Genomic DNA, 25433 nt, shown 5'->3' with positions numbered 1-25433 from the left:
GCTGATATAGTATTAGATTCAATATGACAGCCGATTTTTTTGCATTGAAATATGTTAATAAATTTACACAACAGTGTTAAGCAATATTTTTCAAAAAAATGACATTAGAATACTAAAAGATAATATTGACCAAGAATCTTGCGAGATTTGTGTGATTGTTGAGATGAAAGTGAAATTATATAATTTTAAGATTCTCAAGCCTTGACTTGTATCTAGACAAACTCCTTCCAATATTAACGTTAGAAACTTAAATATTTACTAAAATTTTATTCAGAAGATATAAATGGATCTGAAGGGCAACTAATTTCAGAACTCTTGGTGCGAAAAATTAATGTGTAATAAGAAACCCATGGAATCGTAGTTTAAAATATATTTTGGAGCTTTTCCAAATATATTAAGGATTTACTGAATATTTTGTCAACAATACCAAATAGTATAGGGAGCCGATTTTTAAAAACGTTAACTCATTATTTATGTTATAAAAATTTGGTCTAAGACTCGAAATTTAGTCAATATAATCCAAACCTTTATGCGATCTATGAGCGAAATCTTAAGGCTTTTACAATATTTGGTATAATATTGATAGCTGTTTATGAAAATGGACTCAAATCATTCGGTTTAATAACACTAGTAAAAGCATAAATGAGAAGACCATTTCTTCATTACGGAGAATAAAAACAACTTAACTCAGAACTACGACATCAGTAAATAAATTGAATTGACTAGCTCTGCTTAACATACATAGAGATTACTGAACAACCTATTGAAAAATTGGCGCAATCGTATAGAAAATAAATTACTATTTATGACCAATATTTTGATTCGAATCATCATATAATGTTTAATTTTAAATTTATTATGATTTACTTACCGGTTTATATAGCTATAATATTTTTTTAACAATATTATATTCGCTATTAAATATTTATTTTTTTCATAAGGTTTGTTCTATAAATTTTTAATGTTTCAAAAATACATTTTAATTTTAAAAAAATGACCCCCACCCCTCCCTTTAGAAAATTCTAAGTCGCGCCTGATTAGTCGTCTTTATCATCATTTTTTCCCTTAATCGTCGTCATCATTATTATTATTGATGGTAGATATCTGCAAAAGTAGGCCCGGCCCGCCGGGACGGGTTTGGGCCTATTTATTAAAAAAGAAATCGGGTTCGAACTGGGCTGGGCCTAATATTTTTTTAAAAAATAATATATCAAAATTTATAAATTTTATGTTGAATTTTTTATGTAAAATAAAAATATTGGATTTTATTTATAGAAACTAGACGGCATGTAACATATATCATTTATTTTGAGTAATTATAAAAATGAATTTCTATATTTAAATAAATTCGGGCCGGGTTGGTAAATTTTTTTAAAAAAAATTTCGGGCCGAGCTTGAATAATTAGGCCCGATGCAGATCACTAACTGACGGTGTTCCTTTAAATATTTTATGTTTCCGTTAAGTGCCATGAACTCAGTAAATGAGAAATTGATCAGCTCCATATGCACTAAACATTTTTCTAACTAATATTTGGGAAATGCAACATTCTATGATCTGGGAAAAATTTCATGGACGAGAGTATCATATTTTCTCGAGTGTGACCCTCAAAGAAATGAACCGGTTAATTGGTAAAATATTGGTTCTACTCCACAGAATTGAGTATTAGAGGTGTTCCTTGAATTTCTTCTTAATAATTTATTTATAAAGATCTGGACGTGTTAATATTGCTATTGGTGTCTTGCTATGTTTCTAGTCCATATATTAATATGAGGATATTTACGGATACAAATGTTTTATTGTTTAGTATATATTTGGCTGAAAGACAATAGTTTTGCTAGTTAATGGTATCGAAATCTGGTCTTGCTTGTTCTCGGTTTTGTATCTAATTTAGTTAGATCTAATGAGCTTATTGTGGCTTCTAGTTAAAGTGTAACTGATTCTATGACGATATCATTAAGGATAAACCTATATAGCTCAACTAATCCATTACTGCAACAAATAATACCAGTATGTTCATTAGTTTAATTTTTGAGATAGCCAGTAAAAATCTCCTCATAATATAAAAAATTCAGCCAGTTATGCATAATATTCGATGTTTGTCAAAATGTTGTGGAGTGCATATTCCTGTTAGAAGGATATATATATAACACCATCTATTATTACATTAAACACCATAGTTGAGAGAATGCATCCTTGTATAAGGCTCATTTTAACTTTAAATGATTGTGATTTGATAGTTTGATGTTGTTGTATTATATTATGATTGCCATAAATTATATTTATTAAAAAGATTAAAGATTTGTCTATTCCTTGTATTCCAGTAAGGGCCATATTTTATATAGTATTATTGAGTTAAAGGCCTGGCTTAGAACAATCATCAGAGCAAAACAAAGGATTTATGAATACTAGCTTTATCGGATGACTTAAAGAGCCATGGTTAGTTCTGTTGTATTTCTGCCCTTTCTATAAGATGTAATAGCATGAGAAGGGATTTGATTCATTATTTGTTTGATTCTATCTAATATAATATATCTAAATATTTTTAAGGCAATTGGGATAATACATTCAATGCTGGTTGCTTTGAGCAATTTTAGGCTTTTTATAGCTCTGGTTCACGTTCGCTTTCAAAAAAAAAAGACGAACGCGTTCAGTTCGTTCAAAATTTTATGATAAAGTTTTTTTTAAAATTTAATTTATAAATAAACCACAATATATTAGCCATAATATATTTTATTGGGATAATATAATTATAAATATAATAATAAAAAGATATTCTTATTTATAATTTTTTTTTTTGTAATAAGTAGTATATTTAAGTTTTAAATCACCGTTTATCATAAAATAAACAATTTTCAGTAATCAAAAAATGAGTATGGGAATAATTTAAAAGGAGTTTGTGGAAAATAATAATTTTTTGATTAAAATCATGTAAAAAATAAAATAACTATTCCTAAAACCTGAGGGAATGATATACATACAGTTAAAATATAGCCAATATTTTTTAAGTGACATCGGTCATATATGTTACATTATAAACATTGTTTTATGTTTTAAAAATAATAAGCTAAAATTAATATATATATTTGAATTTAAAAAATAAAGAAAGGAATAAAGGTAAAATTTATAAAATATTTTCTTTGATAAATGTTGCGAAAATTGTCAATATGAAAGAAACAGTTAGCATAATCAAAGATCCATTCATTTTTGGAGTACCATTGCATAGATCTGTATTGCAGCAGCTTGTTTTCATATCTTTATTATATAAGGTCGTATATAAAAAAATATTTGAGTTAGTATGTTCAAAAATTTATAATAAATAAAAATAGTCGAAATTGGCAACCAATTATAAGCAGGCGCGTAGAATTCGCTGGGGGAGGGGGGATAATAAAATTTGTTATATATTTACAATGTAAAATCCAATCTTCGTTGGGATTGAGCTAATTTGTCAATCATCTAATCCTTGGTTGGCGTCAAATGCCTATGAATATTCCAAAACATTCAATCTAATATCAGAAGTTGTACTTCTTAGGTATGTTTTTCAGAGACCTGCAGAACCGGACCCTAAAAAACACCTGGGTCGGGCCCTAATTTTTTTTTAAAAAAACACCCGAACCGAGCCTGAAATTTTTTTTAAAAAAAAATCCGGGCCGTGCCCTGCAAATTGTACCTCTGCAGGGCTATGTTATTCTTCTTGAAAAAGAGTTCTCTCATTAATTTACTAATGGGAAGAGTTGCTAATATATAACCATTTTAATACATTAGGAATATAATCTAAAATATGTTTGAAATGCAAAGCATCCATAGCATTTTTTGGGACTATATCAACCATAGGTAATCTTTTAATCATATTCAGCTAATAAGGCATCATAAGATATTTTAACATCTTCATGATAAAAATTTAACAAATATTTCTTTCTCTATCACCATCTGAAAATGGTTGGGAAGGCTTTTGTGGAAGTAATATCTGCAGATTGGCAAGTGCTGCATGATGAATTAAAAACTATTGATTTATTTGGTTTATACGTGTATCTAAGAGAGGGGACATTTGTTTTATAATACTGTTCTACTGATCCTATATTAATGTTTTGACGATGAGCTTTTGCTAAACACGTATAGATCTGCTTTTGACTCAACAATAACATATAAGATATAAAATTCTTCATCAACATTAGCCCTAATTTCCTTGAGTTCTAATAAAATGCTCTCCGCTATTCTCATCTTCTTAGGCAAGTCAATGTCATGTTTTTTAAAACTATTACATAAAATAGTTGTACAATTAAATAATATATTCTAATGAGGAAAAAAATTGGGAATAAGTATTGAATCCAATAATTTTCTTGCTTCTAAGGATATATTTCTTTCAGGCCATTGTGATATTTCAGTGATAGCATTAATAATAGGCTCTTCTAACTCCATAAAAGCTGTTACTGCTTGATGGCGAAGACTCCATCTAGTTGGACAAGCTTGCAAATTCTTTCTCCCTGTTGGACAAGGAGTAAATAATTATTATTTGACTAGAAATTTGAAAAGATAAATATTAAGCCACTAGATATTTGAAAATAATAGGTAAATATTACGTCAAGGAAAACTTGAAATCGAAATTAATTTAGTAGATGAATGTGATAAATAAATGTAATTAAATATATATTTAATATGAAATAGGAATAAATATTAACAAATATAAATTAATATAAACAATAATATTTTTAAAAAATATATCCGGCATCTGCATTTTTTGGCTGGGGGGGGGGGGATTTGTCCCCCAGCCCCCTCCCCCCGCTGCGTACGCGTCTGATTATATGATATCAATTTTAGCATCCCTAACTTTTTATTTCGGTATTTTAAGCAGAGATAATAATGACAAAACTTAATTCGATTAAAAATTCGAACAGGAGGGAAGATATACCAAATATTACGATAAATAAAATAGACATTATATTCCTCATCTCATTTGAATTGCAAATAAAGAGCCAAAATTTAAGCATTTATTCAAAAGGAAATATTTGATATAATATTTATCGAATCAATCTTTAATTTGATTCGCAAAAAAAATTCGTTACTTTTTAATCCAAGATATTTATTATACGTATGCATTAATATTTTTTACAAAAAAACGAAGACCGGAGATAGTATTTACCCCGAGGCACTTATTAAATAATTTATAAATTATTATACCTTTAAATTTAAACTAAAGGTGTATTTTAAAAAGTCTCAAAAAATTTTTAATGAAAATTTAAATTTTATAAAAATAACTTAATATTTTAACATTTTTAAGTTTCCCAAATAGAAAATCAATAAATGATAAAATATCTGAGTTTAATTTTCTATAAATATATTGACAATATTCATGCTAATTTAACATTCTGAAATTAACTATTAACTAAATGTTAAGATCTGTAGGAGGTTTTGGTGGGGTGCATATTAGACCTATTGCAAGCATTTATTTTCAATAAAAGAATTACATCTGTATTTCAAGAAGTTTAGTTATGGCCATGAAATTGTGAAGATGGCTGACTTGTTCTTTGTAAATTATATGAGTTTTAAAAGACAAGTCCTCGCCATGTGAATATTTTTTTAATAAAGTTTGCATCAGATATAGGAATAAATTAGGCTCTCGTTTAAAATTTTAATGATTAGTGTAACCAAGATGGCGTCTCCAGCTGATTTGCATTGATGTACACTTTTAATGAATGAATCGTCAGTCTAGGTATTATATATGTCATTGATCACAGCAATATCGCGCTATTTTCACGATTACTAAGCTTTAGGTGTGTCAAGCGTGGTTTACCTCCTTTCCCACCCCAGATCTCTTATTTAAAAAATATATATTTCAACTATAAAATCTTTTGATTTCTCCTGGTGTGGGGCTTTGACTTCTCATATAACGAAGTATCAGATAATTATTATTTTGACAAATTTTAAGTTATTTATCGATAGAGATCGTAGTTGTTTAGTATTTGTATCGATATATTTTTTGGCGTATTAAATATATCGCCATATGGAAAAATTGTATATTTATATTCCTTTCAGTTAGGTACATTTTATGAAAAAATTACCCGATAGCTCACGTTATTATCATGTAAAACCCATTTTTCGATCTGGATCTTTGGTGAAGACCTTATCATCAATAACTCGGCAAAGATTAAATGGTAGCATTGGGATTCTAATTCGACCAAAATCTCTTTATCATTCGTCTTGTTTAGAGGAGGAACGTTAAAAAATTTCAAATTTTCTTTGTATTCTTCCCTCATATTGGGATTAAGGATCAGGACCAAACTCCTCAATTTTTGACTCTTCGCAAATTTGTAAATCACATCCATCCACATCTCGATTAATAACGTCGCAATGGCGAGTTTAAAATTGTTGCTTATTATTTTTGAATTTTTAAAATTTTATTATTAATTTTTTTAAATTTCTGATTATATTATATTACATTTATTTTGCTTTCTTTCTTTCTATGTATAGTTTTTTCTATAGCACGATAAAAAAATAACTGCCTTTTTTTCATAAAAGCAAACCTCCAGTGCCAGAGTTGATCAAGAAGGAAAGGGGCATGAAGGGATGATTTGGTGAATTTAATAATTTTATAGTGTATTTTCATTTATTTACAGTGGATTTTTTTTTAAAAAAAATGATACTAACAGGCTCCACGAAAAGCTAAAAAGTCCCTCAGTTTTTCACAATTCTTAAATTTTCATTTTTTATATTAATAAAAAACTATGATTTTTTCCCTAATTATTAATTTTTACCATGTGAAATATATTATATATGTTAGCGTCCATGTGTTATTCTTTCAACCTTCATTTTTGATCGTGCTTTTTAAAATTGATTTCATCGGAATGTATTTCAGCATGTTTAGAAAACCTATTCACTGATTTTTAGAAAATCTTGCTCCATAGATTTTTCATTTAAAGTGTAAAACTCGAAGTCAATGTGTCTGAAATTCATAGGGTAGGTAGAAATTTTAAACATTCTGAAATATATTTCAGGCAAAATAAGATTTGTGAATTTAAAACGCGCTATAAGGAAAAAACATATCGTAACATATATAAAAAAAACCACCTCTAAATAATTTAAACCTCCTACTATATAATAACACAAATCCATTTGGAATTAAAATGATACATGAGAGACTTTTTTTAAAAGAAATTTTAGCACATATAAATTAAATAGAAAATGTTTTTACTTTTATTAAAATATAAAGATAATTAAAATTTTTTCGAAATAAGACAAACATTCATCGTTAAATATTAAGTTGATTCCATTTCTTGGAAGTCCAATTCCAATGTTTAATTGCCAATCAAGTTTTTTTTTTCGTAAACTGTTTTCTGGCCTTACGAATAAGGTCGAATGTAGTCGAAGTAATTAATTACAGTTTTTACATTATAAACTAAATATCCCAGTTTATGAATTCTTCTATTAGCGATAAATTTTGAGAGAACCTTCCGCAAATTACATTCATTCGACATTACCTTCGAATCTACTAAGCAAAATATTATTTAAACTAGAACCCGATCATATTATTAATTTTTTTCTCGATTTTTCTCGTAACAATTCTCAAAATATATCATGATCAGGGTTACCAGATTCATTCAAAAAAAGAGGGAGAGTTTAACTAATTCAGAAAAAATTTTTTTTATAAGAAATAAAAATTTAGTAAATATTCTTTAGAAGATTTTATGCACTAATCAAATTTTAATTTTTGTTATATATTCCTTAAAATAAGTATATTTAAAATTATGTTTAATTCTTAATTCCGTTTCTAAAGCTGATAAAATTTTGTCTAGACATTTTTTATTAGACTAAATGAATCCCGGATATAAATGTCCTGATAAAAATCTGGATAAAAATAACCCGGACAAAAACACACTGTGCATAAATACTCCTAGACAAAAAGACATTGGGCAAAAATACCCTCGGAGAAAAAGACATACTTATAAAAATACTTCTATTTTAATAAATATTTTAAAATGCTTAGAAGCGGAAATTAAATATTTTTTATATTAATTTATTACACAGCTCTAAGAAAAAGTTAAAGTTTTTTTAATGTTATTATGTTATAACTTATATTTATATTTAATATGATATTTTATATTTAACCCCATTTATTAATCGTCCTAATTACTTAATGACTGAAGGAAAATAAATATTTATGTTCTTTTTAGAAGCGTAAATATCATTGTTCCAAAGACTCGTTTAACAAAATTAATCTTTCATATGTTTTTTCAATTCAAAATAATGTATACCATTCATTTTTATTGGATTTGGGACCGTTAATAGTATATATTTATATATTTCAAAGAATTACAAATATGTTTAAAAAATTATTTTACCAGTCGCCTCAGAAGGGTAGCACAGTGGGCTGCATCCTCTAGCTATAATATGACGTTCACCGCTTTTATAATGAGTTTTCTATTATATATATATTTAAAATATGGTTTAGAAAATTGAGAGATTAATAAACTAGGTGATCTCGCTAAGGAGGGACAAAAGCGTGCTCAGCACACCTAAATTTATTTTGAGGACACGCCTTATCCATATAGCTAACACTTTTTTATGAGGGCGCCTAAATCTTTTAACTTATATAGTGAGTAGCGATGCCATTGATTGACTTAAATAGTAATATATTAAAGAAATCCAAAACTGATAATTATAAAATGAGTTATTCCTACATAACACATTATTTTTATTGGCAATTGAGTATATTTATGAAGGTATATAAATATATAAATCAAAGCCAACTTAATTCAAACAATAAAAAAATCATCTCTAATATAAAATAAATGAAAGATAGATATATATTTATAAAATAAATAATTAAAATTTTTTAATTTGCGACCTTGAATTTATATTATTTGTCAAAAATATACCTGCGTATACCAATATATTTCATTTTTATGAAAGATTTTTCAAATCGTCTCAATATTCTAAAACGATTACCGGGTTTATAGCTAGGGAAAGCTAGATATTTTAATAAGAATTGCCTTAATTATATTTATTATTTTTATGATATAAGCGTCTATTTTTTATTGGATGCATAGCATATATCTTAACACAAATATTTTTTTATTCGAAATAGACAATCATAAAAATATCATAAGCTTAAGATTTTTTTAAGGAACTTTGATACCATGCTTAAGGTTTATTAGATAGATTATATTTAATTTTTTTTAAAAATATTGATTATTTTGTTTCGTAATTTTTTTTTATGACTTTATATTCAATCATCTAACATGAATTTTTCCATCGAATTGCTTGCTCGTTTTATATTTATAACTGAACCAATTCCTTGGGGAGTGGGAAAGGTGGGGTAGGTTTAGTTTAATTTATAAATTAGACAAATATACATGATATCTTAAAATAATCTAATAAAATAATGAATAACGCTATTTCGCAATATCCTGGGTCGACTTACTTTCGTTTAGCTCAGGCTAGACAGCTTTTGAACTATGACACCTTATTTTAGTTTCTGTTTTTCTGTTGTTATTTTAAATATTTTTTTCATTGTTTTTTTTAGTTAAAAAGAACTTGTTTGTTTTTTCCTATCCCTAATATTATGTGTTTCGTTTACCATATTGATTACAATTTTTGTTTAGAAGATTAAATGAGTTGTATACTTACTTAAAAACTAATTTGCCTCTTATTTTTTTTAGTCTGTTTAGGCGAAGTTATATAGTCGGCTAAACCTCTGAATATTTAGAAATAAGTCAAACTAGGACACTGTCTTTACGTTTGTAAATATGCATCTCTTTTTAAAATTTTTAGAAATATTCTAAGGGAATTCGCGTCCTTCCTATAAAATATTAGATAGAATATTCTTTTTTTGCTCATTTTAGAATAAAGTTAATTTATTTTTGGGAATGTTAGAAAAATTTTTTAAAAATGAATCCCCTCAAGTTGAAAAAGCTAGGGATGGCACCAGAAGCTGCGACTTATATAAATGTCAATGGGGGTTGAAATTTTTTTATAAAGATATATTCAAAATTTGAAAATAAACTTAGTCAAATTTTAATTAATTGTAAGAAAAATAGCATAAAAAAGCTTGTAATTTTAATTCTGTATAGGAAATCTTATTTTTTATTTCCCTTAGAGTTTTTATATATATAAATGAGATAGATAACTAAATATTATTTAATATATTTTTATTTTGTGTGAATGATATAATATCATAAATTCTTATTTATAAAAATATTCATTACTCTAAAGAGTTTAATGTATATTTTTACTTTGAATAGTTCAAAAACATATCTCTTCCCATAAAGTTTTTGAATCGCATACTGCTCCATATTAATGATCAATTATTGGTTTGTTTTAACAATTTTTAATACTTGCAATTGTAAACATTATAATAAATTAAATTAGTCAATAATATTTATAAAATTACCTGAAATGATAGTATGTTAAATTCATGCTTTATTCGAATTTTAAAAACGTTTTTTCCTGTAACTTTAAAATGGGCTCCTCTAAATTTAATTCCTTTACCTTTAAATTAACTTCTCTCTAAGCTTAAATATTGCACTAGAATTTTGACCAGGATTTCTTATTTAACATCCTGAAAATGTAATGAAGAAGATGATTTCAGCTTTAAAACTTCTATTCTCTCAAATATTGTTATTATTATTTTAATAAATAAAAATTTTCAAAAAGCTTTATTTGGTGTAACAAATTTTTTGTTATTGTAGCAATCTTACTGCGAATGGTATTTATAATTTCTAATAAAAGTTTTATTATTATTTCATAATTCCTTTCTATTGTTTTAGCGATATTATTCGCATACACGACCGTGTAGGTTATAATGGCCTTAAAGAACTTGAATCATCATTTTCATCTTGGATGGAACGGAGTCACTCCATGCGTTTTACAGATATTATATAATAATTAATATGTTTTTATCGGCGCCTTTGAACAGCACTATTCTAAGGCCCAGTTAAAGTCAACAAATAATGGCTTCAAAAATTTAGAAAATAATAATTTGGCTACGATCAATAATTTTAATTATCCGCATTTTTGTTATCTAGTTAACATTTCTCAAGAAACCAGAAATTCCATTGGGGCCCAAAATAAAATGCGCAAATCAGGAACGCGTTATAAGCGTAAATATTAAAAAAATATATGTATAAATAGAATATTTGATGTCATGAATTTGGTTTGAATATATATTATTACATGCATTCATAAAACTGTAAAAGAATATAAGTTTGAATTTGAATTCTTAAAATATTTATTTAGGCCCCAAACTAAAACTAAAAAATAAAAATCCGATTTTTTACCGATTCATATGAACTATTATAATTAATTAATTTTGATTTTCTTCTAGTAAAATCTTTAAGTATCAAAATAAATGTATACAATTCATTTTGAATAATTTTCTCTGGCCTCATATTCTTGAAATTTGAAAGGATAATTTGTTTTTTAAATCAAGGATATTCAAATTTCTTTTTACAAATTAGCTTATTTTTTGTTCGTTTTATTTACATTGTCTGAAAATTATGAATTTTATTTTATGATTATTAAATAAAATCGAAATCAAATTTATTTCTTAAAATTTATTGATTTTTTTCTAAGAAAACAAATAAAAAAATTTTATCTTTGTCATCCAAAATTTTTTAAGAAAGGGGGGGGGGGTGAGGGGGTAAAATTTAATTATCTGATAAATATAAAAAACTACGAAAAAATTATCTAAAATCCAAAAGGAAAAAACGAAATGAAGAAAATTATCATCACACCGTGAATAGTAATAAATTTTAGATGATTTCATTATGGGGGTGGGGGGGGGGGGTAACATTTATGGATATAAATATAATTATTTTAATAAGAAAGTGCATCAATTATGAATAGTAAAAATCTATCATTTCATCCCCGGATTCTTTACCCCTAGACTATTTTAGGGAATCTACAATATAAATGCTGACCAGTAAAAAAAAATGCCAATTTTAAAAAAATAAGGCGATAAAAGTTATTGGCCATAGCCGAACCTGGATTGCCAATTAAAAAATAATTTAATGATAAAAATATGTATTAAAATTTATTCTTGAACAACTTTGGAATATTTAACTATAAAGTTTAGATCCTCCCTTACTTTATTTACGCCAAATGGATAACAATGGGTTCGAATGATGATTTATATGATATATCATATTGAATTTATGTGAGCATAATTAATAACAATTTACATAGAAATGTCGAGAAAATGTATTCCTAGTTTTGGCGATAATTTATTACTAATATTTTTTTTATACAGATAAGTCTTAGTGTTATTAATATTTTTAAGCAAATATAGTTTATTAATATTTTATGAGATATAATAATGTTAAAAAACTGATTAAAAATATTAATAATCGCTTTAAACAAGGTTTAATTATATTATAGATAACAAAACTTTATCTTAAAAAGTCTATATATATCTAGTTAATATTTCCTATTTCCTTAATCTCGAATTAATATTATATTTATATTATATTTCAAATAATAAAATATTATTTTGATATTATATTAAAAATGTGAAATGAGGTCAATACAGAATATAGTTATAAATTAATCATGCCTCTGTATCTATTTATATCTATAATCAAATATTTTGATATCGGATTCGGATATTTAATTTTAACACCTTTAGCAAAGGATTTAATAAAAAATGTTAATATTTTTATATTCTTTAAATTAAAAGGCAAAACTTGGTAAAAATATGTTCATAATTAATTTTTGTCTTTCACCTTATTCATTTATTATAAACCAAGATGCGTATAAATGTCTAAGAATAAATAAAAAAATTTAAAAAAGCAATCAAGGCAATATCATAATACAATTAATTTTTATTATATTATATAATGAGTAAAATAAAATTTAAGATAAAATATCAATATACATTTAAAAATACAAAAACCTGAAAAAATGACAACTTGTTCGTATTTATCAGCTAAAGTTGTTGCCCGATTCGGGTCGATTTTTAAAAAACGATCCGATTAAGATTTTAGCCAAAATAATATTATGTAAGGCTGGATTTCCTCATAGATGGCAGAAAGATTTGGAACTCTATTTACCAAATGTCGAGGCTTACATAATATTATTTTGGCAAAATTTTTGATCGGGTGGGTTTTTTAACAACCCTATTATCAATTTTATAGTGGTGGCTGTATAAAATTTTAGGATTTCAAAATCAATTTAAATTGTCGAGGTCACTTAAAAAAGGTAATTATGGGATGTGGACCAAAACATGTACGGTCCCGGCCGGTAGGTAATGAATTCAGGGTAGAGCATTGTATAAAATATTTGTTGGGCCAAGACGCAGTGTAACTATGAAATTTTTAAAAAATATTCTAAACCATGATTTTTCTTTATAAAAAATAATTACGTGCCAGCCTAAAAAAATTCTAGCAATTTTGTTAAAAATTTTAGCAATTTTGTTAAAAATTTTCCGGGATGGACTATAAATATAAAATATTATAACCTGAACCAAAAAAATTTTAAAAATTTTTACGACTTCTTATAGCAGAACTATATGGAAAAACACCTTCATTTAATAAAGTTTATAAAAAAAGTTCTTTAAAGGACTAGAAATTTAAAACGATAGAAACAGGAAATAGTTTGAGCCGAGAATCGTGTGGGACTTGAAATCAAAATGTAAAAATGTTAGAATTGGCAATATTAATAAACGAACAGTCTAGCCATATTCACCAAAATTTTGTAAATAATTTTTAGGTCCGACCAGTAATTGTACATGTCTCCTGATCCGTGATATAGTTTTGTCAAGGAAACATTAATTTGCATTATTCAAGTAAAAAAACACTGGCTAGGCCTGAAAAATATTTTGAGCATGTTGCCCGGGTCAAATGTTAGCCGCGGTATTCCGTATAAAAAAAATCGTGCTAATTTTTGATAATAATCATACGCATACAAACAACAAATAAAAATGATAACTAAAATAAATCATTTAATATTTACCCTACAAAATCCGTTGCACTCAGTCGGTATCGCTTTGTTTTTGTCAAAAGGCTCGGCACAGCTCATATAATCCCTAAATTGATTTAGATTCATATTAGCTGTAGGTAGTGTACCACACGCGTAACACTTAATGGCATCATTATATTTTACTAAAAAAATCAAATATATTCGATGAAGATTTAGAAAAAAAATTAATAATAATTTACCGTTCGAAGCGATCACTATTATTACAAAAATGGGGAAAAATTTAGGTATCATTTATAAACGAATAAAATTTAAAAAATAAAATATTGAATGAAATAAGATTAACAGTAAACACATATAAAATGGCGAAAAATCATATGATTTAAAAGGTAGTATTTTTAGATGTTTTGTCGCTAACGAAAATTTTTTATATATAATATAATTTTTGATTGATTGTTTCTATAGTAATGAATTATAATTCAGCATTTTTGGATATTCATTTATGAAAATATATATTTTTCTTAAATATCAACAATTGATTTATTTAGTTACATGATATTATTATATTAATTTTATCAATGATAAAATTCAAAATCAATAAAATTTTATCAAAGTTTTATATATTTTTATCTTTAAATTTTTTTTTGATTCATTGATACTTTTTATTTATTTAAAAAATGATAAAACACTAAAATACTAAAACAAGTATATAAAAATATGTAAAATTACAAAATAAAAATTTATATTATAAGTATCGAAGCTCTAAAAAGAGCTTAATTTAATAATGAATATGTACCTAAAAAACAAGTATAATTGTGTTTAAAAATTTCTAGTTGAAGTTTTTGTTTAAGAAATAAGGATTCACGATTTTCTTTTGTTATGTTAAAAATTTTTCTAAAGTTTTTTTAAAAAAATAGGTAGACTGTGATTAATTGCCGTTAGTTGATATGACTATTGGCTGTATAAAGTTTTTTAATTTTGAATATTTATTAATTTTTTTATTTTCCCCACAAGTAAGAGGGTTTGAATTAATTGATGAAGGAAGGGAGGAGACGCAGGTTGCTTCCCAAATAAGGGATTTCCCATTGGATCAGGGGGTGCAGGTTAAACCGTCGGGTCTGAGGCCGTTCTAATGAGAGGTTGGCTCAAGGGTATTTTAGCTTTATTAAAAGCGTTATGGATGATTTTATTAATTGCTTTATGCCTGAGATGGCGACCTTGGTTACGGGTGCTGTTTAGGCCGTGTCTGGCGTTAGGTAGAACGGGTAAGCAGCATTGATGGCAAGTGTGTGACTGTGTAAGCGAATATCCAAGTCTAAATTCTATAGTAACTCTCAGTTGGTCATTGGTTAAGAGATTATCTAAGGTTTGGCTTTGAAGTGCTTCGAGCCATTCATGCCCGCCGTATTTATCGTTGAATTGTAATAGTTGTATATCGCTAATATCGGTAGGGTTAAGACTATTTTGTAATTTCTTTATTAGGGGTTGGATGATAGATTTGTTAGAGATTTCGGTTGGAAATGTATAACCGTCTGAGGTAAGTAGATTCCATCTTTCAATTGCTGCTGTTAGAAGATCATTATTGGGAGTTATGAATGGTGAGATCGCAGAATTGAGCGATAGGCGATTTGAGAGATAGGCGATTTGAGATAAATAGAGATAGGGAAAGTAGTTCTAAGGGGATCAAGTCGATGCCACCTACTCTAGCGGGTAATTGGGCCTGTGCCAATTAAAGTCTGATAATTAAAAGTTGAGGATCCTTTCTATAAAGGTCTTTAAGCGAATATTGTGCTGAATGAAAAATTTTGAGGAGGTGAATGAGGAGGATGAGTGGAAGAGATGCGAAATTTTAGGAAGATATAAATTTTTTTAATAAGTAAAAAAGCTGGTGCGATGGAATGTGGTTGATTAACCTTTCCAAGTTTTGCATCTCATAAAAGGTTTTATCGATAATTTTTCGGGTATATTATTATTAAGTAATGGGGAGCCCAAGAGTTGGATCTCTTCTTTTTCGATAATAGTGTAACCTTTAAATAAATCTAAAGGAATCTTAAGGTTGAGGAAGCATATTTCAGTTTTAGTTTTGTTTAATTCTAAACTAATTTTAGAGCATTCTCTTTCGAGGTGGTTAAGGGCTTTGCATTTAATGTGGATTACCGCAAAGGATGCCATCATCTAGGTACCAAAGATTAAGGTCTAGGTCAAAATCAAATTTAAGATTTTTCATTATATTGTGCATAACTAAGCAGAAAAGAATAGGGTCGAGGGGGTCACCTTTGTACTCCCTCTTCGGAATATATGACGCTACCATTAAAAATGAAAGGAGTGCTATTGTTATACCAGATGTCTACGAAGCGCGAGTATTGGGGGAAATTATCGCAAAAAGATTCGAGTGTCACGGAACGTGATATTGTATTGAAGGCATTTTTAAAATCGATTTTGCATAAAATGGAGTTTATCGCTGGATGTTGAAGGTAGATTCGTGGGCTGTGAGAGGCTATATCAACGCCTCCTTTAGTTCCACATCCTAATTGGTATTTGCTAAGCAGGGAATGAGTATCGGTTTGCAATAATTTTAGTTATCAGGCGTCTGAAAAATGAACCAATTGCGATTGGGCGGATGCCTTCATTAGGTTTTTCAAAAGCAATCAAGTTAGCTCCAAATATAATTTGATGAGCTAATGTGGGAATATCTTTAATAGTTATATTATTAAGGAAGGTGGTAAGTGAGTTAAAAAAATTATTGGAATTATGAGATTTTAGGAATGTTTGGATGTAAGATGGTCTATAGCCATCTGGGCCTGCTGCTGAAAATTTATTAAATTCACTTATTGTTTCGCGAATATCTTGGTTTGAATTTATGAAAGGGGGTGGATATTGAGCGGTGGGTTTGGTAAGCTAGTATAAGAGGCATGTGGATGAAGGGATTTTAGGCTGTCAAGGATCATGTCGTTAGATGTGGCGAGTTTTGTTTGTGAAGAGATTAATTTTTGTGCACCGCATATGTCGCCTTCATTCCTTTTTTTGGATATTTTGTTGCAGGTATTACTGAAACTTTCATTAGAATTAAATTTTTAACGTATTCTAATAGTGTTAAATTTTCCAAATTTTTGAGTCTGTCTTTTATTAGGTTAGATAGTGAGATAGATTTGTTATCTTTTGTCATTGAGAGGCATTTGAAAGGGAATGTGAAGAGATTATTCCAATGATATTTAGTCTAGATGGGATGTGTTTTATTGTTGGTATTTTTTAATAAAGATAAATTCTTCTAGTGATTTGTTATTTACATGTATGTGTTTGGTATTAATTGGGGGTTCTATTAGTTTTGTGCAAAGTGTATTTGAACCTGAGCAAGGGAGGGCTTGGGGGCTATGTTTGTATAGATGGCCATCATTTCTAAATTAATAAGTTTGTGACAGGTTGAGCAGATTCTTTTCATGCTAATGATGAGAAGATGGTTTAATACCTGAGAAGTTTGTTACTTTGAGTCTAATACAAAAACAATGGAGTAGGGTTATTTGGTGGTATGTTGGTATATAAGGGTTTTGTTGTAGATGGAATAAGAATAATTAATTATGTATAATGCATGTGAGTGTTGTATTTTTATTTCCAAGATAATGTGTTGTTAGTAGTTTCAATTGAGAGTGAGCTTGTTATAAACTCTGAAGTTATAGGTGCAGGTGGTATGCATGTTAGATTACAATAAACCCAATTTCGATCCCAGAGTTTTACAATATCAGAGAATAATTAGTAATTTGATACCGTTAAAAATTATTGCAAATCTTTTAAATTTATCAAAAAAGAATTGTTAATAAAAAAATGCATAGCAAACGGAAAATACATCAAAACTTCATTAAATGGAAAAATGCCCTAATCTCAGGTCCGGCATACTATTTAAGGTGTGCTAATGATTGTATAAAAAATTTTAATTAAAGTAAATTTAGATTCAGCATGTAATATAGCAAAAATATTATTTTATTCTAAGGTTAAGCAAGAGATATATTTTTTAAAAGGATCAAAGTATCAAAAACCAAAGAGTCCCAATTCCATAGCGATAGAAGCTTCCTAAATTAGGAATCAATTATTCTTCATAAATAAGTAATAGTGTGGTAAATATAGCTCCTATAAATTTTGGTTGTGGCTATTCCTTGTAAATACTCTCACAATCGACTTTATTGTTTGCCTCAACTTTTTGAGAGAGTAAATTAAATATTGATTTGATACCACCCTACAATAGTATGAAAAAAACGCTTCCACTTTGTGATAAAAAAAAGATACTTTAATTTAATAATTATGCTTTCAATCAGCCACTTCCTGTAAATTTCCTGCCATTAAACTCAGAACTGTTATTGGATGAGGGCTTTATAAATATAATTTAAATATCAATAGTATGAGAATCACACTCATAGTAAATATTCGTAAGATGAATGAAGATATAATGATTTTAAATCTCACAGATTGAATAATAAGGTTTAGTTGAGGTAAGTGTGAATTTCGCCAGAATTTTTTTATAATTTTTAAATATAGTAAGACGAGATTTATTAGTCAATCTCGTTATCATTAATTTGAGTTTATAAAATCAGATTTATGATTAGGACCCAGTGGCGTAGCACCCCCCCCCCCCCCAGAGAAATTTTTTCTTAGATTATACGTTCAAAAAACTCATAAGTGACTTTATATCAAATAAATACCATGAATATTTATATTTTTCTGGTTTTGATGTTTGTGGAAGGATATTATATTACTATTGAAATTATTTTGGATACTATTATTATAAAGTAATTGAGAATAATCTACTAAATTATAATAAAATATTATTGATGCATTTAAAAAATATTTTTTCAATAATTCTAGGACTTTTATTTTATAAGAAAAACAAACATGACTTTTTAAGATAAACCCGACCGAAGGCCGGGCAAAAGGGCGCCCACAACTTTTATATGTATGACCCCCTTTAAGAAAAATTCCTAACTACGCCACTGTTAGGGCCCTATTCTGTTTCCTTTAAAAAAGTACCGAAGTCTACTTTATATTTTAAATATCCTCGCTCAAGGTTGGACAATATCTCAAATAATTTATTTTTAATACTTTTTTATATTCAAATTTTTTATTTATTTTAAAATTCCCATTAATATCTTATATTTGTTTGAAAATATTCATAAAATAATTATTCACCATTCTGCCTTATAAAAAATGGCCACTTTCAAATTTCTCAGGACACATAATTTTGTGGAAATAAAAAACACATGAAGGATTTGCAGAGTTGGACAGTATCGCGAATACTTGTATCTAAGATAAAAAATCCTTTTGTATCTTGTAGTCAGTATCTTTTTGACATTTTTAATAAGATAGTAAAATCTGTATCTAAGATCCTTTATTCTGAAAAGAATCTTGTATCTTTTTCATTTTTTGACAAAAGATACAGTTAGAGATTTTTTTCAATATTCATATTTAGAGAATTTACATATCACATAATATGACCTTATTTTTTTCGTGGAATCTGGTATTAATTTCCTTATTTTTTTTCCGCCATATTTTAAATATATAGATAAACAAAATTCGCTGGAAATTTTACAACTCACATTTAGAGAGATATATAAAAAATAATAACATAAAATATTTTATATATAAATGTATTACCAATTTATGTAATATTTTTTAATTAAGATGATTAACACTCATGGTAGTGAAGAAGAAGGTATTGAAAAAGTGAAATTAAGGAAATAAATTCCACAGAACCAAATCTCAATCATAAAATTTAGATGAATTTTTTTTTAAAATAATGAAAGTCAAAAAAGACAATGTACAACCTGGTGTCAAATTTTGTAAACAAAAAAATTATAAAGGATTTAACAAACTTCTCTACAAATTTTGTTAAACATATTGAAGAATATTATTTATAAATTTTATTAAAATATAACGATATAATATCAGGCGCGTAACCAATGGGGTAGAAAGGGGGAAATATCACCCCCCATAGCAAATTTGACTGTTTTTCTAAATATCATTTTAAGCTAATAAAATTTTTACCCCCGACCCCGCCCCCTGCCCCGTCAAAATTTTTCAATATCAAGCATAGTTTATCATTACTGCTAGTTGCATTAATAAATTATTTCCCTATAGCTCACTACTACGTAGAAATTTACAAAAACTAAATTTTGATTTGGTTCAAGTTATTGGGAGGAAAATGTGGACAGGAAGAATGAATGTAGATGAATATTTCATAATATTTATATAGACGTTGAATCAAACTAAATCTTATAGAATATTATAAAATATCCATTCCATTCTGAAATTCTTTTTTATCGAGTACGGTTTTAGATAAAAAAACAAGTCTTTGGTAATCTTCAAATTTTATTACCTAAAGACTTTTCTTCGTTTCCTGATGCCATTATTAGTAAAATTAAATATTTAACAAAATTTTATTCCTATGATATTGATACTGAAATCTATTTAATCAGTGAATTCGAATTGTGGTATAAATATTTACTACGTTTATTATTTGACCTGAGCATGCTATTGATGCGCTCAATCGGTATAAGAAAACCTTAGCTTAATTTCCAAATATTTTGAAGGTAATTAATATTCTTGCATGTTTGCCTATTACAACATATACGAATGAAAGGATTCAAATTGAGATGGTTGAAAACTTATTTACAAAATACTACTTCTCGGCTAATTGTGTTAGCTCTGTTTTATATCCACAGAGATTTAATTCCAACGACAAAGAAAATTCTCGATGAATTGGCAAATTCCCACGAAAATTAAAAATCGCATTATAATTCTCGTATTTAATAAAATTTTTTATATAATATTGTGTTTGATAATAAAGTATAAAAACTTGTTCTTTAAAAAATTTTCTAATTAATATTTTATACACACTACAATTAGTATTTTCAATAAAAAAAAATTTATATTTATGGGAATTTAAGCTGAGGCTAGTTTTTAAAGCAAATTTCATAAAAACAAAATTTTTATTTCAATTTTATATTTTTAAAAAAATATTTATTTATAATATACCTAACTTAAAATAAATTGTGTTATAACCTTTATTTCTTCTTATATTCATAAGTGCGAATTAGTAAATAAATCAGGATACCCAAAAGAAAGCGTCTACTTACGTAAACGCATAGGAATTCAGATTATAAAATCTAATTTCACATGCTTATGGGTTCATTCCCCTAGGAGCCCGATTAATCTAGATTTTCTTCCTCTTCCCTAAATTATTTAAAACCCCCCTCCCCTTTCTTCCTCATAATAATTTGCATTAATTAGATTTCCATTATATCTAGTATTTTACTATGTATTATGAAGTCCTTGTTTGTTAAATTTTTTGAATTTTCTAAAATATGTTTTGGACATGATTTTATTTTTATACTATCCTTTTGTCAGATTTAATTTGTCTATTACATTATTAATAAATGTTAAATTTAAAAATTTAAATAAGAAAAAATTTCTTAAATAATTAATTTATAAAAGGAACCAAAATTCAAATAAAAGTTATAAATATTAATATAATTATTATTGAATTATGAATAATTTAAAAGAATAGCTCAAAGATATGACCCGGCCGAAGGTGGGGAAAAAGCTGGCCAAAGGCCAGCCAAAGGGGGTTTGTGGGCAAAGGCCCCAAAATTTTCCCCCTAAAGGAAAATCTTGGATACACCACTGTATTTTATTTTTTTTACAAATTAGAGATGCCATTTAATTATACCTAATATAAGTTTATCTAAAATTGCAGATAAGAAAACCAACAAACACCACCATAAAAAGAATGATTCAACTCAGTATATCAGCTTCATTTAATGCCATTGATAAAATAAAACCAATAATTACACAAAATAAAATTGATAAGTTGATATGTGCATTTATTATCAAGTTTACATACTTAAAGCCTAATTAAACAGCCTAAATATATATGATGGAAAGTTATATATTTTACATATCGATTGATATGATAATCTAGATATTCTTAGTAATGTTGGTATTTAAATTTTTTCATAGACGTTTTTGTAGAGAAGAATAGAGAAAATTTTTGAGAATCAAGTAAATACTTTAAAAAGCTAAAGATTCAATCATATATCTGCACTATGGCAAATTTGTGGTCTCAAAAATCGTAGCTTTATGGGAATAACAGCTCTTATTTTTGTTTACAGTTTACACAAGAAACCCTTGCGCATTGGCATGCTGAAGAATGCCTTGAACACATTCTTCGATTAAATCGCAGAGTTATTGGAAGATGTCTACAGAGATATGGTGTTTCTGATAAACTAATTGCTACTGTTACGGATGATGCATGCAATTGTCAAGTCATTTACTCAATATAGTGTGAGGATGAGGATGACCTATTAGAATTTAATGAAATCAATGAGGATAGTACAGGATTTTTTAAATTTTTATTAAAATGCTTATATTTAGATGAAATAAACAAAATAATAATACCCAGGCACATCAGATGTGCCTAGCACACTTGATCCTTAATTGCTACCAAAGATAGTTTTCCTGCAATATCAAACTCAAGGAATCTTGGAAGAATTCGATCTGGAGTAATGAGAAAATTTACAAAATTATGGTTTGGAAAGGCCCAAATCTTCTGAAAAGATAAGGTGGATTAGCCTATACAATAGTATAATTAAATTATTAATAATATATTATTTGAAACAGTTGATGCCCCATTTTTAAAGATGTTGATATTGTTTATATTGAAGAATATTATAAAGTTTTAAGCGATGTAGCAATTGCATTAGACAAACTACAAGGGCAGAGTAGTACATTTATAATAGTGCCCATACTGTTTATGGCTAAAAGGGACTTAGGTTAACTTAAAAATTCAAGTTTGCAATTTGTCCAACTTTATTAAAAGCTGTCCAGGATGTTATTGGCAAAAGATTTGGGATTTTTTTTCCCTATGATAATGAATATAATGAGGCTTCTTTGGCATCATTATCACATCCATATTTAAAAACCTATGGATTGAGTGTGATGATAAAAAATATTTTCAAAATATATTATTAAAGAAAGCCCTAAATGTAGTAAACAGTATTATACAATCAATCTCAAAGTATAACACCAGATTTAACATATAAAGAAAATAATTAAAGTTTTTCTTTTGGTGAAACAAATATTGCTGAGTTCAATAATACAAATAATATTGAGCTGAAGGTTTTATATTAATGACCGTCAAAATACATTAGAAATGCTTAATTATTATTCTTCCATTAAGGAAATTTCTTTAAAATAAATCTTCAATACTTTTATCAACTCTAGTAATGCTTGTTTAATTTTGACGCAATGTTAAATACGTCGAAACTGCAAAGGCTTATTGATATATTATTTGAAAAATGATTATCCTAAAATAATGATTGATTTAATCATTTTTAAATATTCTTTTGCAAATTAATATTTCAACTTCCATTAAAATACTAGTATCCCATCCCTGTGTATGCTATGAATGGGCAATAACTAACAATAAAATGCCTGATTATTATAATTAACTCATCAATAAATATTTTATTTATTGTAAATATTCATTCTTATTATAAGCATTTGTTATGTTCAGGGGCATCGCCAGCCTCTACAATTTCAGGGGGCTCAACTAAAAAAAATTTTATGGGGGGCTTCGACCCCCATGCCGCTTAATTTGCGGACCTTCGGCCCGCTTTTGCCCGGCCTGCGGTCGGGTTCTATACTAGTATATTATACATTTTTAAATTTTTTTAACTCTGAACAATTATTATAAATTTAATATTTTACCATTTATTATATTATGCATACAAAATAAACTGGCTTATAGTGTTGTTAAACGGCTCGTTTCGAGCCGGTTTTTATAAACGGCTAACTCAATATTATAGCCAGAAAAATATTGTCACGCCTCGAGATTTCTTTAATAGATGTCCAAACCTTTGTTCCTTCTACAAACAAAATCTTCAGGCTTGCGTAATATTAATCTAGATTAAATATTGAGTTAGCCGTTTTTAAAAATCGGCTCAAAATGAGCCGTTTAACAACACTACTGGCATATAAATAATTAAAACAATAGAAGACATTTCTAAAAATAATATTTTTAATACAAAATCTATTTAATACAGTATAAAATATTTTCGATTGCTGAAAAATTAGCGTATAAAGAATTACAAGTGATAAAAGGTTAATTTATTCATACATATGCCTCGATTTATAATAGTTTTTAAAAACCACATAATGCAATAATATAATTCTGGCAACTTACATTGACAGAAGTTTAAACGTCCAAACTACACATTTATTCATAAAAAAACATAATCTAAACAGTATCATAAATGATAACATAAACAGTACTATTAATAGGTAAACACAAAACCAATAACTGAAATCTTCACAATCTCCTCCATTCTTTGTTCTTCACCCGCTGGCATCACGTGATCTCTCATTCTCCCTTCTTCCCACAAGGAAAATTAATTCTTCATGTCCTAAAAATGACTGACATTTAGTATATTATATTAAATTTATTTCTTCTTTTTTCTAACTGCTACAACACGCCCATCCTTCACAAACCAGCGTCCCTTTCTCCCTGGTGGTATTGTATCGAATCGTCCATTTGAATTGTATCACTTCGGTACGCCTTGAAAACGTTCAAGGAATTTATCTAATCGTCTCCTTATATGATGATTTATAGTATAATATCTCCGATACATTTCAATATATAATCGCGGGAAAATATGTCATACTAATGACATTTACATCGTGGTATCCATATTTATAATCTATGGAACATTAATATTGACAATGTAATATCAGCAAAACTCATAAACATTTGGGAAATAGGAGTTATAATATACATTATTCGGGGTCTGATTAATGAGAATTAGGAAATAAGGATTTTACATATAGTATAGTAATGTGAACAAATGGTCTATGTGTGAAAGGCAATTTCAACCACCTGTAATTTTCCTTCTGTCATGTAAAAAAACAAAGCTACATTTTTTATAATTGTCTCCTAAAATAGATATAAAAAGACATTTTTAGGATTTTAACAAAATTAAAGGACATATGTATAGAAATAAATTTAATATTTTATAGGGAGGAAAAATATATAATACGTAGAAAATACAATATTTTTTATCTAGGAATTACTCAGTATCCTAATAAAAATATACCATTTCTACCTAACTCTGCCATCACAATTAGTACAAATTCACAGAAATGTAGAATGCAAAGTAACAAAAATTGAGAATATAATGGGCTATATGGTATATATGAAAGAATTTTTAATATACATTCACAATATAAAATAATTTGAGTCCTTTTTTCTTTTTTAAAAAAAAACATGTTCATAATATAAATAGTAAAATGCGATGTGCTATATAATTATTACAAAGATAAACAAAAATGTATTACACAAAATAAATTTACAAAAAAAAAAATTTTTTAAAAAAAACTTTCCCTAGTATTTAAACTAAACGATATTTCCATCTTAAGGCCTACCCATCAACAGGCTGACCTTATCTATGAAAATATTTTCTCTTTAATAAAAATTACAATAAACACA

General features: G+C 27.4%; 1 protein-coding gene across 1 annotated transcript; it reads right to left on the bottom strand.

The window, feature by feature from the left end:
* Positions 1-2798: 2798 nt before the first annotated feature.
* LOC135923447 (uncharacterized) lies at positions 2799-14286 on the bottom strand. Its single transcript, XM_065458190.1, has 4 exons — positions 14149-14286; positions 13943-14091; positions 8335-8413; positions 2799-3253 (listed from the first exon to the last, which is right to left on the bottom strand). The coding sequence occupies exons 1-4, from the start codon at positions 14198-14200 to the stop codon at positions 3123-3125; spliced, it is 411 nt and encodes a 136-aa protein (XP_065314262.1). The 5' UTR covers positions 14201-14286; the 3' UTR covers positions 2799-3122.
* Between the last annotated feature and the right edge of the window lie 11147 nt (positions 14287-25433).

Source organism: Gordionus sp. m RMFG-2023, chromosome 2 (genome assembly GCF_954871325.1).
Source record: "Gordionus sp. m RMFG-2023 chromosome 2, tfGorSpeb1-WG-v2, whole genome shotgun sequence".
Classification (NCBI taxonomy): domain Eukaryota; kingdom Metazoa; phylum Nematomorpha; class Gordioida; order Chordodea; family Parachordodidae; genus Gordionus; species Gordionus sp. m RMFG-2023.
Note: the sequence above shows the minus strand (reverse complement) of the source record. Positions and strands in the feature narration are given on the sequence as shown.

What these genes read in the sequence shown, in the direction of transcription:
- LOC135923447 (XM_065458190.1), bottom strand. Translation starts at nt 14,200, where the DNA reads ATGATACCTAAATTTTTCCCCATTTTTGTAATAATAGTGATCGCTTCG. An exon ending in AATAGTGATCGCTTCGAACG is followed by an intron (nt 14,092 to 14,148) that starts GTAAATTATTAT and finishes TGATTTTTTTAG; the next exon opens with TAAAATATAATGATGCCATT. An exon ending in AGTGCAACGGATTTTGTAGG is followed by an intron (nt 8,414 to 13,942) that starts GTAAATATTAAA and finishes TATATATAATAG; the next exon opens with AAAACTCATTATAAAAGCGG.